The 14,987-nt window shown below is 35.7% G+C and overlaps 1 protein-coding gene across 3 annotated transcripts in view; it reads left to right on the forward strand.

Annotated features, from left to right (window-relative positions):
* CIP2A (cellular inhibitor of PP2A) overlaps positions 1 to 14,987 on the forward strand; it is a 55,727-nt gene that overhangs the window by 20,870 nt on the left and 19,870 nt on the right. For all 3 annotated transcript variants that reach the window (XR_007155580.1, XM_047874681.1, XM_047874682.1), the window contains 10 exons: positions 973 to 1,114; positions 2,218 to 2,317; positions 3,805 to 3,923; positions 7,259 to 7,454; positions 8,167 to 8,241; positions 8,338 to 8,448; positions 10,753 to 10,949; positions 13,351 to 13,464; positions 13,710 to 13,792; positions 14,551 to 14,690. Coding sequence is in view for 2 of the 3 variants with exons in the window: in XM_047874681.1 (XP_047730637.1) it covers positions 973 to 1,114; positions 2,218 to 2,317; positions 3,805 to 3,923; positions 7,259 to 7,454; positions 8,167 to 8,241; positions 8,338 to 8,448; positions 10,753 to 10,949; positions 13,351 to 13,464; positions 13,710 to 13,792; positions 14,551 to 14,690 (1,277 nt within the window). In the remaining variant the exon portion in view is untranslated. The remainder of the gene's footprint in view (positions 1 to 972; positions 1,115 to 2,217; positions 2,318 to 3,804; positions 3,924 to 7,258; positions 7,455 to 8,166; positions 8,242 to 8,337; positions 8,449 to 10,752; positions 10,950 to 13,350; positions 13,465 to 13,709; positions 13,793 to 14,550; positions 14,691 to 14,987) is intronic.

The following is a 14,987-nucleotide window of genomic DNA, read 5'->3' on the forward strand; positions in this document are numbered from 1 at the left end:
TATTTCTAAAAAAGAAAAGCTTGAGTTCAGTTAATGTCACCGCCTAACTTCCATATTGCATGCATTTTTCTTAGGTCTTTCCTTGTGCTAGCTGTTTTCTTTTAGATCAGCTGATTCTACGTCCATATGAAGCCCAGGTTCCATTTTTAAAATATTTCATTAATGCTTTCTATTATCAATAAGGAGCCATTATATCTAAACCATATCTCTTATATTATACCTGGTCAGGTTTTTTTATATCTCAGAGCAACAAGAATTTGCTCAACTTTGTCCTGCCCTAGAGCAAATTCCACATTTGTTTACTCTCTTCTCTGAGCTGCTGCTTCTTAATTTTTCTTTACCGCAGTAATTCCCAGCCCTGGCTATGTGTTAGAATTACCTGGAGAATGTTTTAAAAATACACCTGAACCTTACTTCCTTCCAGCAATTCTAATTTAATTGGAGTAATGTGAAACCCTGGGATGGGGGGGAGGGGGAGGTGTTGTGATTGATTGTTCAAACTGCCCAGGTGATTCTAACATGCAGCCAAAGTTGAAAACCACTGCTGTAGAGACATATGATTATGTTGCTTGATCCTAGAGATAGCTGTTATATGCAAACCTCAAAACTGGTACTATTCTGAGCCAAGGCTGACCCCTTTTTAATATAGATATTCAAATTAACTTGTAGTATACAAAATAGGAAAAAATAACTTCCCTTGGTTCAGCAAATATTGAACCATTGTGATAACCTGCTAATACTAACATCCGGCAGAGTAACAGACTTTTGGTCTCAGTCCCATCTCTTGCCACTTACCAGTCACTTAAATTCTCTGAGATCTAGTTTCCTAATCTGCCACTGAGCTAATAATAATTGTATGGAAGTGGAGTGACAAGATACTTTGTATGAAATCACTCTAAATACTATAAAGTGCTATACAAATATAAGCAGTTTTTTGAAAATTTTTTGTTTGTATTCCTTAACAAAACTTACCTCTGTGTGGAGATGATACTCTAAAAATGCATGTTGCAAAAATTCTGACTACTGTCAAATGTACCACTCTGATAGAACAACAATTTACATATGGCAAGATTGATCTGGGGTTTGGAACAAAGGTAGCAGATTCTGATTTGTGGTGCGTATATGAAATCCAAAGGGCACAGAATTAACAAAAGTTTTTTCATAATTTTAAAAACATTCAACTCATAGTTTATATGCTTCTAAAGAAAGGATAATCTTAACATGTGATTTGTTTTCCATTGTTCATTTTGTGTTGTTTTAATGTGTTATTATCTAAGGGTCTTTTATACTCCTTTTTAGGAGGTTTTTTTTGACATTGCCTCAGGAATTATTTTTATGTTCATTTTAACCAAAAAGCATGGAAAAAGTCATTTTTTTATTATGAGGAAATTAGTAGGTTTTGTACTAACAAAGGTTGTTCTTTTCACTGGCATGTCAGGACTTTCATTTAAAGGTGGATTTTCTCTGATAGTGATGAGATTATTTTATCCCCCTCCTCCCTCATGAATTAAGTCCATTAACAAGTCTTTAGTGAGGACCTGCTAAATGCTACATACTGATTTGTTCTGATTTCCATAAATGTCGCAATTGTCAATAATTTGTGATCCTCAAGAACAAGGATTACCTTTTTTTACTTTTTTATACTGCCTTGTGGTACAAGGCTGAAAACATGCTTTAGTGTATTGGTAAATATTAGGTATTCTACACCACTTAAGGTTGCCCTTTATTGTTGATATTCCAATGACAGAGCTAAGAATTAAATAGGTCATGTTGTCAATGCTGCTAGTAATTTGGAGCAGAAAATTGAAGCATGCTGGTATTTGAGTTTAGAAAAACAAACACTGTCTAAACCTAGACTATTAATGCCAATTTGTTTTTTTGGACTTGGGTTATAAGGATGCTGGTCTCTATTGTATTTTTACTTCCCAAAAGAAACAATACTTTGGTACGCCTACGTGGCTCAGTTGGTTAAGCGTCCAACTCTTGATTTCGGCTCAAGTTATGATCTCGCAGTTCGTGAGATCAAGCCTATGTCGGACTCAGCGTGCAGAGCCTCCTTGGGTTCTCTCTCTCTAAAAATAAATAAATAAAATATTCATCTTCCTGAGGTTTAGAAACAAAAGTGTTGTTTTTTCAGAATATTCTTAGAATTATGACAGAAATAAATCTCTAAGCAGTTTTTTAGTTATCTAATTGAAATATGACTTATTTTTAAAGCAAACTTGCTGCTGATGTAGTTTTGAAAACTCTTGATTTGATGAACAAGCTTAAACCATTGGTTCCTGGCATGGAAGTAAGCTTCTACAAAATCCTGCAGGTGAGTTTAAACTCTTCAAATATTGAAGTTTATTCATACATAAATGCTTCCTAATGTGTGATTTTCTGTTTTAATATTCTTAATCTTTAGAAAATGTTTCTCTTAGAATTGGCCATCAGAAGACAATTGTTAGTTGTCTTAAGTAGCTGTAATGTTCCCAGGATTTTACATAGTTTTGCAGGAATTGAACATAAATGCTTCTGATTCTAATGTATGGGCTGTTTATGATAGTAGTGCTTCCTCAGCCTTTTTCCTTTCTTGTGTCCTACTTCAGGTTTGTTTATTTCTACTAGTATTGCAGTGAAGAGGGGGTGGTATTTGTTTTGGAGTTTTTGGTTTTGGTTGGGGTTGATGAGGTAGGATATTAAGAGGATAAAGGACACATCTGGAAGAAAAGGACTTGATTGTGAATGATAACAGGACGAGAGAGGGTGTGCAGAAAATAGCTAACTCACAAATTTTGATGATAGTAGTAGCTGAATAAGAGCTCTAAATGTTTACCTTGATAGCCACAAAACCTGACTTACATGTGTAAGTTAAGTTACTATAACGATTTAACAAAGATGGCTCTGGGGCCTGTATAGAAGCCAAAACCGAAACCTTACACAGGTGCCACTTACACACTCTGAGAGCATAATGCTTAAGAGATGGAGTTCAGATGTTGACTCCACCATTTATTAGTGTGGACTTGAGGACTTGAGCAAGTTATTTCACTTCTCTGAACCTCAGTTTCCATAACTACAGAATGAAAATAATGATCCCTCTCCATAGGAGCAGTTACAAAGAGTTACCATGAAGGTTATGGAGATAAAGCCCAGCTCTTAACATGGTTCTGTGGCCTTCAATTGTAACTGAGTACTTACAAGACACTCAACATAGTAAAATGTGGATAATTATAAAGGATTCATATTTTAGTATTTTTCTCTGTTAACACCTTAAAAGTTGAATCAAACTGATTTTTATGTCCTTTAGGAGATGTTTTTCAGAATAAATTATTTGGGGCTTACAGTACTAATAAAAAATATTTGCTGACATGAAAGACTTATGCTTTAAGTATAATTATTTCAGTTACTAAATTAGAATTTTTTTAGTTTGAATTTTATTCTTACTTTTGACTTTAATTGGAAATGATTAGTTATTATTTCTTATAGCCAGATTTTTTTTAAGGGTAGCTGGACAAACAAAATTCAAAAATCAGTCAGCTATGGATGATATTTTAAATTCATCCAAATATGAAAATATGATTTTCATAGGCACAACAAAACCATTCAAAACTTTTGCCAGAAATTTTTAAAGCTAGTGTTCATATTGAGTGTGTAGATAACTATAACTAGGTAAAGGCTAATAAATACATTCAAACATCAGGTAGAAACCGTTCACAATTTGCCTAGAATTATTTTATGATTTAGCTCTATTTACTCATCTTGCTCTAAAAAGCCTGACATTATTCTTTCTGCTTCTTGTTTTCTGGTTTCTGATTTACTTAGGATCCACGCCTGATTACACCCTTGGCTTTTGCTTTAACATCAGATAATAGAGAACAAGTACAGTGTGGATTGGGAATACTATTGGAAGCTGCTCCACTGCCAGATTTTCCTGCCTTAGTGTGAGTTGTAGTCATTTGCGGTATATCTCTCGTGGTTCTGGAATATCCTGCTATGTTTCTTTGGTAGTCCTCAATACAGATAGATTAGAAAATTTGTGAATTAAAGACATTGTAACAGTCAGTAATTTTTCAAGTGATTAAAAGAAAACTTGATTCCAGTAACTGAAAAGACCAGGTGTATACTCAGGGAAAAACTACATTTAGGTGGTTAAATATTTTATCCAGGCACTATGCCTCTCTGTCTCTCAGTTGCTCTATTAACATAGCAGCTTCTGAACCATGCTTTACATCCTATCAGTTTATTTCTTACAAGATAGAACAAGTTTCCCTGTGTCAGCTGTACTTAAAAAAGGTAAAAAGACATTTAGGTTAGATTTGAGGAAAAACTTCCTCAGCTTAAGGGTTGTAGGTAACCACAGAATTGCCAGAGGATATGATGAGAACCTGCTCTAAAGGATTAAACACTTAATAAAGAACATAGCTTTTAGGACTAAAAAACTACCAACGAAAACAAAACAGAAAAGAAAACAAAGAACTTTCCCAGTTGTATAAATGGTAAGTCTAAGCATCACTCTCATTGACTAGATCTGGATCGTTTTACAGATACCAAGGGTTCAGCCGTAAAGAACTATGTGGACTGAAAGGTTGGGTGCGGTGGTAGTGTTCCTAAAGAAAAATCCTGTGTTTTTCAGAAAGTGGAATAGATAATGGCCAGGCAGAATTGTCCGCTATACTCATTAATTTCAAACATTAAGAGAGTATTTGCTGTTATGTTTGAAAAAAATTGAGATTTTTGGGCTCTCTGTAAACTAAATGGTTAACCAAATGTCCAGTTGTGTTCTACTTTAATTTTAAAAAATTTAAGGGGCTTGGGGCACCTTGGTGGCTCAGTCAGTTAAGCATATGACTCTTGGTCTCAGCTCAGGTCATGATCTTCCAGTTCATTAGTTCAAGCCCCACATCTGCACTGTCAGTGCAGCGCCTGCTTGGGATTCTCTCTCTTTCCCTCTCTGCCTCTCTCCTGCTCACTCACTTTCTCTCTTTCAAAAATAAATAAACTTAGGGGCGCCTGGGTGGCGCAGTCGGTTAAGCGTCCGACTTCAGCCAGGTCACGATCTCGAGGTCCGGGAGTTCGAGCCCCGCGTCGGGCTCTGGGCTGATGGCTCAGAGCCTGGAGCCTGTTTCCGATTCTGTGTCTCCCTCTCTCTCTGCCCCTCCCCGATCATGCTCTGTCTCTCTCTGTCCCAAAAATAAATAAACGTTGAAAAAAAAATTAAAAAAAAAAAAATAATAAATAAATAAATAAATAAATAAACTTAAAAAAAAAAAACATTTAAGTGGCTAGTATAAATGAATTTGCAAAAGTGGTTTGAATAAACTGAAGCAAGTTGATAAGCAGGTAAGACATTCTTGTATGCTGGCGTTCTGAAAACTATAGCCAGCAGGCAGGCTGTAAATAAAGTTGTATTGCAACAAGAACATACCCATTCATTTTCATATTGTCTGTATTTTCTGTGTCTACATTCATGCTATGACATCAGGATTAGGTAGTTGTAACTATTAAGCCTAAGATACTTACTGCATTGTCTTTTAAAAAGTTTGCTAACCTCTGCTATTTTCTTTAACTGACTTAGCAAACTCATTTTTCAGAATTAATAATTTAAGTAATCCTAAATTAAGAGATTAAGAACTATGGAGAACAAGACCACATAATCAAAATTGTCTTCATTTTATAGTGAATATTTTTAAACAAATAAATGGACAAATAGCTTCTCAATTTAAAGATAGAAGTGGCCTGGGGGCGCCTGGGTGGCTCAGTCGGTTAAGCGTCTGACTTCGGCTCAGGTCATGATCTCGCAGTTCGTGAGTTCGAGCCCCACATCGGGCTCTGGGCTGACAGCTCAGAGCCTGGAGCCTGCTTCAGATTCTGTTGTCTCCCACTCTCTCTGGCCCTTCCCCTCTCAAGCTCTGTCTGTCTGTCTCTCTCTCTCTCTCTCTCTCTCTTTCTCTCTCTCTGAAAAATAAACGTTAAAAAAAAATTTTTTTAAAGTGGTCTGTGAAGCTGCTTCATTTTGTGGTGGCTTGGTTGCTCCAACTTTGGTAATCTGATATAAAGGAAAGCCCCTGTGTTTCAGAATAGAAAGCTTCAGCTTCACTGAAAGTGGGAGTCTTCTCCTCTGTCTCTGTATGTGAAATCTACCACTTTATATCTTGGCTGCCCCATTCTTACTGGTGTTGTCTATGTTTCTCTTTTGACACCGTTTAAGGTATTCATTTGTTTTATTTATGTCTGTTTTTGCCTTTGTTTACATCATCTTAGTTTAATAAGGTGCATTCATATGCTGGGTGGGTGGGTACATAAGTAGGTTTTTGGTGTATGTTTGTTTTATTTAGATATGTAACAAACATCTGGTGAGGGCCAGCAATGTGCAGGCCCTCTAATAGGCTTTTTTTTTTAATTTTTTTTTTTAACGTTTTATTTATTTTTGAGACAGGGAGAGACAGAGCATGAACAGGGGAGGGTCAGAGAGAGGGAGACACAGAATCTGAAACAGGCTCCAGGCTCTGAGCTGTCAGCACAGAGCCCGACGCGGGGCTCGAACTCATGGACTGCAAGATCATGACCTGAGCCGAAGTCGGCCGCTTAACCGACTGAGCCACCCAGGCACCCCTCTAATAGGCATTTTTGATACTGCAGTAAATTAGACCAGGAGCCACTGTCATGTGGTTTACATTCTAGTTGGGATACAAGTTTCAAAAATTAAGTTTCATAATGTGCACTTCACTGTGGATGGAGGGGCCTTTCTGAGGAAGTGAATTTGAACTGAGACCTGATGATAAGGAGCCAAGTCTATGCAGATCCGATAAAGGAACAGCTCATACAAAGGCCCTGAGGCAGGAACAAGATATGGTAAGTAGAAGGGACAGAATAGTCAGGTTGGTGAGAAAGTACTGACGAGAAAGGGCAAGACTGAAGGACATAGGTAAAGGACGGGTGATGTTGTCCATGGTAAGAAGGATGTTCTTACCAATAGCAATATCACTGTACTTAATTTTTACAATTAATCCACACTGAAACACCAGTTCAGGTGCCTCCAAACCAGAGGTGGAATTGTCATTATAAGGGGTTGTAACTAGAAAAGAGTTTCTTCTGGCAAATTTTTAGGATATTTTCCAAAATTTGGCTTCATCATAAACTCTAAGATTATTTCAAAAACATGTGAAGGCTTATATTCCCAAAAAGATCCATTCTAGAGATTCCCTAATTCTATACTAACTTTGCCTTTTGCTCTATTTTTTGTAATCATTTGTTTTTCTTTTTGATTCCAATTCAGACTTGGAGAAAGCATAGCAGCAAACAATGCCTATAGACAACAGGAAACAGAACACATGCCCAGGAGAATGCCCTTGCAATCATTAAATCACAGTGTTCCAAGATCGGTAAAATGTTTAACTCCTCCGCTTTTGAAAGCTAGAGTTCCTGGATTGAACATTGAGGAATTAATAGAGAAACTACAGGCTGGAATGGTGGTGAGTGGCAAATAGCCATTATAAATGGGATTCTGCATGGTACATACCAACTAAATATCAGCCCTGATTATAATATTTATTTAAGCAACTTTAGATGCAAATTTGAGCAATGAAACTTATCTTTTAATTTTTTTTTTTTTAACGTTTATTTATTTTTGAGAGAGAGAGAAATAGAGCATGAGCAGGGGAGGGGCAGAGAGAGAGAGGGAGACACAGAATCTGAAGCAGGCTCCAGGCTCTAAGCTGTCAGCACAGAGCCCCATGTGGGGCTCAGAACCACGAACCATGAGATCGTGACCTGAGCCGAAGTCAGACGCTTAACTGATTGAGCCACCCAGGCATCCCGAAACCTTTCTTTTAATATGAAAATAACAATATTCTAGAAAGTTTGGAAAGAAAGAGAAACATTAGCCATAAAATTATAACATTTTAGCACAGCAATCATTTTTCCCCCTAGTCTTCCCCGGGCAGCCCACCCTTACCCCTCTATTGCCTCCCATCTAAGAAATATATCCCACAAGCATATCAAATCCTACCCAGATACTCTTCTGCAATAATCAGGTTAGTGAAATGTTTGTGAACCACCTGATAGGACATTCGTATTTTTTTACATTGTTACTCATTAAATTTTAATGATTTAGTTTCACAGACATTTATTTTTTTTATTTTGTTGAATGTGAAAGCTTTCTGATTTTTGACTGTTAAAACTTAGGTAAAGGATCAGATTAATGATGTGAGAATATCTGACATAATGGATGTATATGAAATGAAACTGTCCACATTAGCTGTGAGTACAAGCTCGTTTTAACTATATGTAACTGTTAAGCTTTATTAAAGGTGTTTTCTGGGAGGTGATAAAGATTAATGGTATGTTTTCTTATAGTCCAAAGAAAGTAGGCTACAAGATCTTTTGGAAGCAAAAGCTCTAGCCTTGGCCCAGGCTGATCGGCTGATTGCTCAGTACCGCTGCCAAAGAACTCAAGCTGAGACCGAGGTGTGGACAGTACAAAGATCTAGCTGATAAGTGGAAAAATAAATTAAGTAGTACATGTACAAAACTGTGGTTCTATTTTTGTTCCTGTATTTGAAGTAAACCGTTCTCAGCATTTGACACGACTATTCCCTCCATCTTGAAACCCTCCCCTGTTTAATTTTGGTCACAACGTCAACTTCTGGTTTTCTTTCTGAATTAATGGATATTCTTTTTCTGTATCCTTTATGAATTTCTTTTTCTCCACTCAACCCTAAAATACTGGCTTTTCCCCATGTTAATGTTCTAAGCCCTTTGCTGTTATTAGGTAGTCTATGGTTCCAGTCATTACCAGAATGTTAATGCCGCCAATTTTATGTGCTGAGCCAAGATCCTTTTTGCTCAGTAGTAAATGCTTCCTATATAGCTCTGTTTAAAAAATAGCAAATACTTCCCATTCTGTATAACCAGTCCTGAACTCAGCAACCTTTTTAAAAATTTATTCTTTTTTGTATGTTGTTTGAAGGGTTTTCCAGACAAGAAACCTGGAAGTCACACAGTTACCTTCTGTAAGGAGTCCTTTACCAAATCCAGTTGATTCTACCTTCTAAATATTACTTTTTTTCTGCCTTGTCTCTGTTCTTGCCACTATTTGCTACAGGTCAAATCCTTCATTTTTTTATATGAAAACATAGCAGAGCCTATACTTCCTACCTTCAGGCTGGAGCCCTCTTCTCAACCACCCTCCCATGCATCCCAAGTCATCTGTCTTGTATTTTGTTCCACTCTCCCTTCTTCCTCCACAGTGAGCCCTGAGGCTGTAATCTGATTTTATTGCTTCTGTGTTAAATACTCTGCAGTAGCTATCCATTTTACTCAGAAGAAAGTTTAAATTCCTTAGTTTGGCACACAAGGATTCTAACTCATTCCGCATCTCCTGGCATTTCTGTGCATTCTCTGCAGTCAGCTATATTAGATTACTTTGCAGTTTCTTACGCAGTTCTGTTACTTTGCAGTTACTTGGCATACTCTTAGGTCTCCCTGTCTTTTTACTTGCTCTGCCATGTCTGGAACACATTTCCTCTTTCTCTGCCTAACTCCTAATAATCCTTCAGGTTTTAGTTTACCTCCATTTTTTAGGAAGCTTTCTCTGGTCCTCTTCTTCCCACACTTGTGAAAATTGTATAACCCCACCTCGATCCTTGATGTCAGAGACTGTTTATCTCCCGGCCCCAGCAAGCACCATACTCAGGTGCTCAGAAAGTTCGATATTGTGCTGTGTGCATCATTAGGAGTAAGAGCTTACTGCAGTAGTATGAAATTTCCTAACAGACACAAATGGAATCTCAACAGTTTGATATCATTTGTAATGAATTATAATAAAGTCATTTGACTTTTGAGAGAAGCATTAAAATCAATGACACATAGAATACCTTTAGAGTCTTAAGTACAGATATTTTTAAAAATATGAATAAATATAACCATATGCTTTCCTTTTCTTTTGACATAGATTCATTTGTCTTGACTAATAGCATGTTGAATTTATCATAAATTCCAACAAAAAAATTAGTGATATTAAAATCATTTTGTCCTCTCCCTTCCCATAGCGCATTCTTACATTCTATATCTGTTGAACATGTCTTGCATTTTATTGGAGAATTTAATGTTTTACTCATTTTACTGGAAAGACTTATAAAAATAATAATGGGGTATTAACTGTTTTATAGACTGTCATAAAAATATAGAAGGCTTAGGTTTTTATCTGGCATTTCAAAATAAGAGTATTTCTCAGGCTAATGAATGGTGGGGAGAGTTCACTTCTCATTCTAGTTTTCTGTTTCTTTAATGTTTCATGTCACAAATACTTTCATATTAAATTTAGATTGTATTCTCTGTGCTGATTTTAAGTGTTTTCTTAAACATCTGTGATATGGTTAAGATCTTATTCTTAATTCCTACCTAAAATGGAGAAAACTGATTTGTATAAATTTTATGGTTTGGAGTTGATGGCTAGCCCCAAGGAGCACACTTACCCTTTTAATTGAGTAATGTATGTAGAGCTACCTTCATGCTGTTGTAATTGTGTTCATTTCTGTGAATCTGACCATACCAAGATTGTTCTGGTCAGAACAATCTATTAAGTAAAAAACTATAACAGTGTCAGATTTGTTAGAACTAGTTAAATAATAAGTATGTGTGACTAATAAAACTTTATATAACCCAATAGATGCTAGCCTATTAGATATTTGGTAAACCTTTTAAATTGTAGAAACTGAGCATATCATATACATGATAGAAAAGCCTCTGTTCTGTTTTGTTTGTTTTTAGGCACGGACACTTGCTGGTATGTTGAGAGAAGTTGAGAGAAAAAATGAAGAGCTTGGTGTGTTGCTTAAGGCACAACAGGTTGAATCAGAAAGAGCCCAGAGTGATATTGAGCATCTCTTCCAACATAATAGAAAATTAGAGTCTGTGGCTGAAGAACATGAAATACTCACAAAATCCTACATGGAACTTGTTCAGAGGTAAATGAATAAAGTAAATATTTCTGTGTAAAGTTAGAATCTAGAATGAACACACAGCATTTTTTTTTCCTGTGGTCCTAAAATCCTTTTGTAAGCATTCCTATGTTCTGATAATTCCATAAGTTAAGTAACTGGCAGGAAACTTACATCACAGGTAAATGAAGTATTGCTTACTCAAACTCTGGGTCCAAGTCAGAAACAATTCAGGTCTCTTTGTTTTTTTTTCCAGTTGACTGTACTTTTTTCATGTATTCATGCAGTCATTAGTCATCTGAGATGTTAGCACCACAAGAACAAGTTGAGTCTGCTTTGTCTGACAAAGTCGAGTCTGACAAATCCCTAGGGTCTGAAACAGTACATAGTTACCACAGTTTGTAATAAGTTGAACCATTTAATGGGCCATTTCTGCAGATCAAATGTGTTGAATATTGCATAGTATTCAGCCTAATAGCATGGAAACTCGGATGTTAGTGTTTAAATCATTGCTTAATTTGTTGTCAGCATTTCTTCTTAATGTCGTTGAATATGGTTTACTTATATGTATGACTATATATATGGAATAAATTCTTATAGGTGAATTGTTGGTTAAAGGGTATGTGTCTTCAAATTTTTGATGGATTGCCAAGTTTCCTTCCAAAAAGGCTACAATAACTTACATGCCCACTAACAAAATGTGAGATTGTGTTTTCCTCCTCTGTTGAAATTTTCTATCTTTTAGGTCAGTTTTAAAACTTCTGAAATATAAGGAAGACCAGGAACAGTTATGTGTTTTCTACCAAACAATAAAAATTAAAACATTCTGGTTAACGTGTTCTTTGTTTTAACTTATAAGATTGGTAAGATTTGAAAAAATGTTTTGTCTACGCTATTAATAGAGATACAGAAAATTTTAAATCTGCAAGGTCCATGTGCTCATTTGCCCATCAGCTAAAATGAAGTGTAGAAAATGTATAGCATCTAGAAAATTTGTGATGCTAAAATATCCCAAATGGGATATTTTCTCCCAACAACTTGCTCCAAAGTTTGATTGTTTTAGGCAGCCCTGACAGAGTGGACTATTGTTGTTAAGTCAGGGTGTGAGAAAAAGTAAGCAGTGGTCCCAGAGAAATACGTGGTTTCCAGGAACTGCTGATGTTCAGATAGTGAGTAAGGGGCCAAGAGGTAAAACTCCTGCCTTAAAGGGCCATATGGGTAACAAATAATGAAGCTGGCTGGGGAAAGATCATTTATAATGGTAGAGACTACCTAAAGGCATTCAAATTTAGAATTTTATTTTTTTTAAGTTTACTTATTTTGGGAGAGAAATGGAGTATGTGAGCAGGGGATGGGCAGAGAGAGAGGGAGAGAGAGAAAATCCCGGGCAGGCTCTGTGCTATGAGTGCAGAGCCTGAAGCAAGGCTGGAACTCAAGAAGTGTGAGTTCTTGAGTGATGTGAGCCAAAACCAGGAGTCAGACACTTAATTGACTTAGCCACCCAGGTGCCCCCAAATTGAAAATTTTAAAACTGTGTGGGACAAATAAAATACTTCTGGCCAGATTTGCCAGTGCCACTAGTTTGTACTTAATGACGTGAAGAGGACATTTTATACTTAAGATACTTGGGTGTCAAAGTATCACTTTAGAAAGTATTTCTGTGTTTACTTTGCAGGTAAAATAAGCAGGACTATTAGATGCAGAGCTCTAAAGAGACCAGAGAAGTTTTGTGTCCTCAACCACTTTGTTAATTTGACATTTTTAATTAAACATATATTATGCCCAAGAGGCTAATGATGGCAGACTTAAGTTTTCTGTTTTATTTTTTCAAAAAAAATTTTTTTTTCAACGTTTTATTTTATTTTGGGGACAGAGAGAGACAGAGCATGAACGGGGGAGGGGCAGAGAAAGAGGGAGACACAGAATCGGAAACAGGCTCCAGGCTCTGAGCCATCAGCCCAGAGCCCGACGCGGGGCTCGAACTCACGGACCGCGAGATCGTGACCTGGCTGAAGTCGGACGCTCAACCGACTGCGCCACCCAGGCGCCCCAAGTTTTATGTTTTAATAGACTTCATCGTTTTAGAGAAGTTTTTAAAAAATTTCTGGACCTAACTATAAAGATAACTATATAGCAAATTATGTAAGGCAATGTTATCTGTAAAATAAAGCTTTATATCCATAAATATGAGGTAAATGCCCTGCATATTTTCTTTTCATAGTAAATATTACCTCCAACATCGCCCAAAACATATCTTTAATATCTTTTTGAGTTACTATTCTTTCTTCGTGTCTTGCTTGTTCATAACATTCCTCTTCTTTCCTTCAGTGTATGCAGTTTGATTTGAAGAAATAATAAAAGGACACACAGTGTTTTCCTTATCATATGTTTTCCTCCATAAAAATATCAACTCATCTTGTCTTTTCAGGAATGAAACCACCGAAAAGAAGAATAAAGATTTACAGATCACATGTGATTCTCTAAATAAACAAATTGAGACAGTGAAAAAGTTGAATGAGTCATTCAAGCAACAAAATGAAAAGTAAAATTCCTAGTTCTTAATTCTAATTATTTTGGATTTTTCAAAAACAATGATTCCCTTTATATAGAACATTATTTTTACAGATAAATTAATAGAATTATAACTTATTTTAGATATAAAATACATTTTTGGCAAAATGTGAAGGTGATTATTATTCTTATTAACTGTCTCATAAAATACTTTTTGGAGAGAAAAAGAAATGAAATATTTCCTTGATGTTTTCTTCTATATTTTTATAACTTCAGGACTATTGCCCAATTAATAGAGAAAGAAGAACAGAGAAAAGAAGTACAGAACCAACTAGTAGACAGAGAATGTAAGCTAGCAAGTAAGTAGCTTCTTATTTAATAAATTGTCTATATTTTAACATATCTTGTGTTGGAAGAAAAATCAAAGCATGAATGGTTTTTATTTTGCTTTTTCATTATTTTCTACTTCTCTCATTGTTTTAAACATTAAATCACATTTTAAACAGCTCCCCTTTTCTTGCCATAACATTTTACAGAGCAGTTTAGTTAGACTGATTAAATTGAAAAGGCAATATATATTTTTTTTAATCTGGGAGTTAAGGAAAGGATTCTTTTTAAAATGAGTTTTAAAAGAATGTAACAGCAGGTGGCAGTGCTAGGTAATTTTTAGTTACCAGCTTCTCAATACTAGTAGCTCTGAAATCCACAAAAAAACCATTTTTGTTCTAACTCACTTGCCTTAGAATACAGACATCTGCCTATATAATTTTCATACTTTTCTCCATCTCTCTTCTAACCTTTGAGCTCTAAGGTTTGTCTTTCCCCTCATTACTATATGTGTGTATATATATATATATATATATATATATAATAGGAACAGAGGAAAAGGGAAAGACATGGATATTTGGCATTTTTTGTTTAATACTGGCATAGGGGAAGAGTTAGGTGGTGTTTTTTATTAATCAAATACTGTAAAACTTTTATTTCCAGCAAGACATTTCCTCATCTTCCTAGTTGTCGTTTTTTTGCCCTAATTACGTACTGCCTAATAAACTTTTTCAGGGTAACATCAGTTATAGGACTTCTGGGCATATAGCTGACTCTGTTTGTTTTTAAGATATGCAACAAAAAACAAAAGTACAAGAAGAAAAGATTAAAGTTTTGCAAAAAGAAAGGGAAGATAAGGAAGAAACCATTGATATCCTTAGAAAAGAATTAAACAGAACAGAACAGATAAGAAAAGAATTGAGCATTAAGGTAAGAATCTGTTGAGTTCTCATTTATAGTAAGTCTGATTTTGTGAAAAAGATGAATTTGGGTAAATTAAAGTTCTACTTAGTAATTGTATGTAGAAGATACTATAATCTCAAAATTGACAATTGTTTTATTATAAAGACTCTCTTCACAATGTGAAAGGTGATTTCCTAAAATCACCAAAACTTTATTAAATATATATTCTGTGCCAGCACTTAACTCCTTTTAAGTAGGCAAAGAATACCTAAAGGGATTCCCAGTTCTGGATGCCAAATACATCCACATGTATAATTGTATATG

This window comes from Prionailurus viverrinus, chromosome C2, assembly GCF_022837055.1.
Source record: "Prionailurus viverrinus isolate Anna chromosome C2, UM_Priviv_1.0, whole genome shotgun sequence".
Taxonomy (NCBI): domain Eukaryota; kingdom Metazoa; phylum Chordata; class Mammalia; order Carnivora; family Felidae; genus Prionailurus; species Prionailurus viverrinus.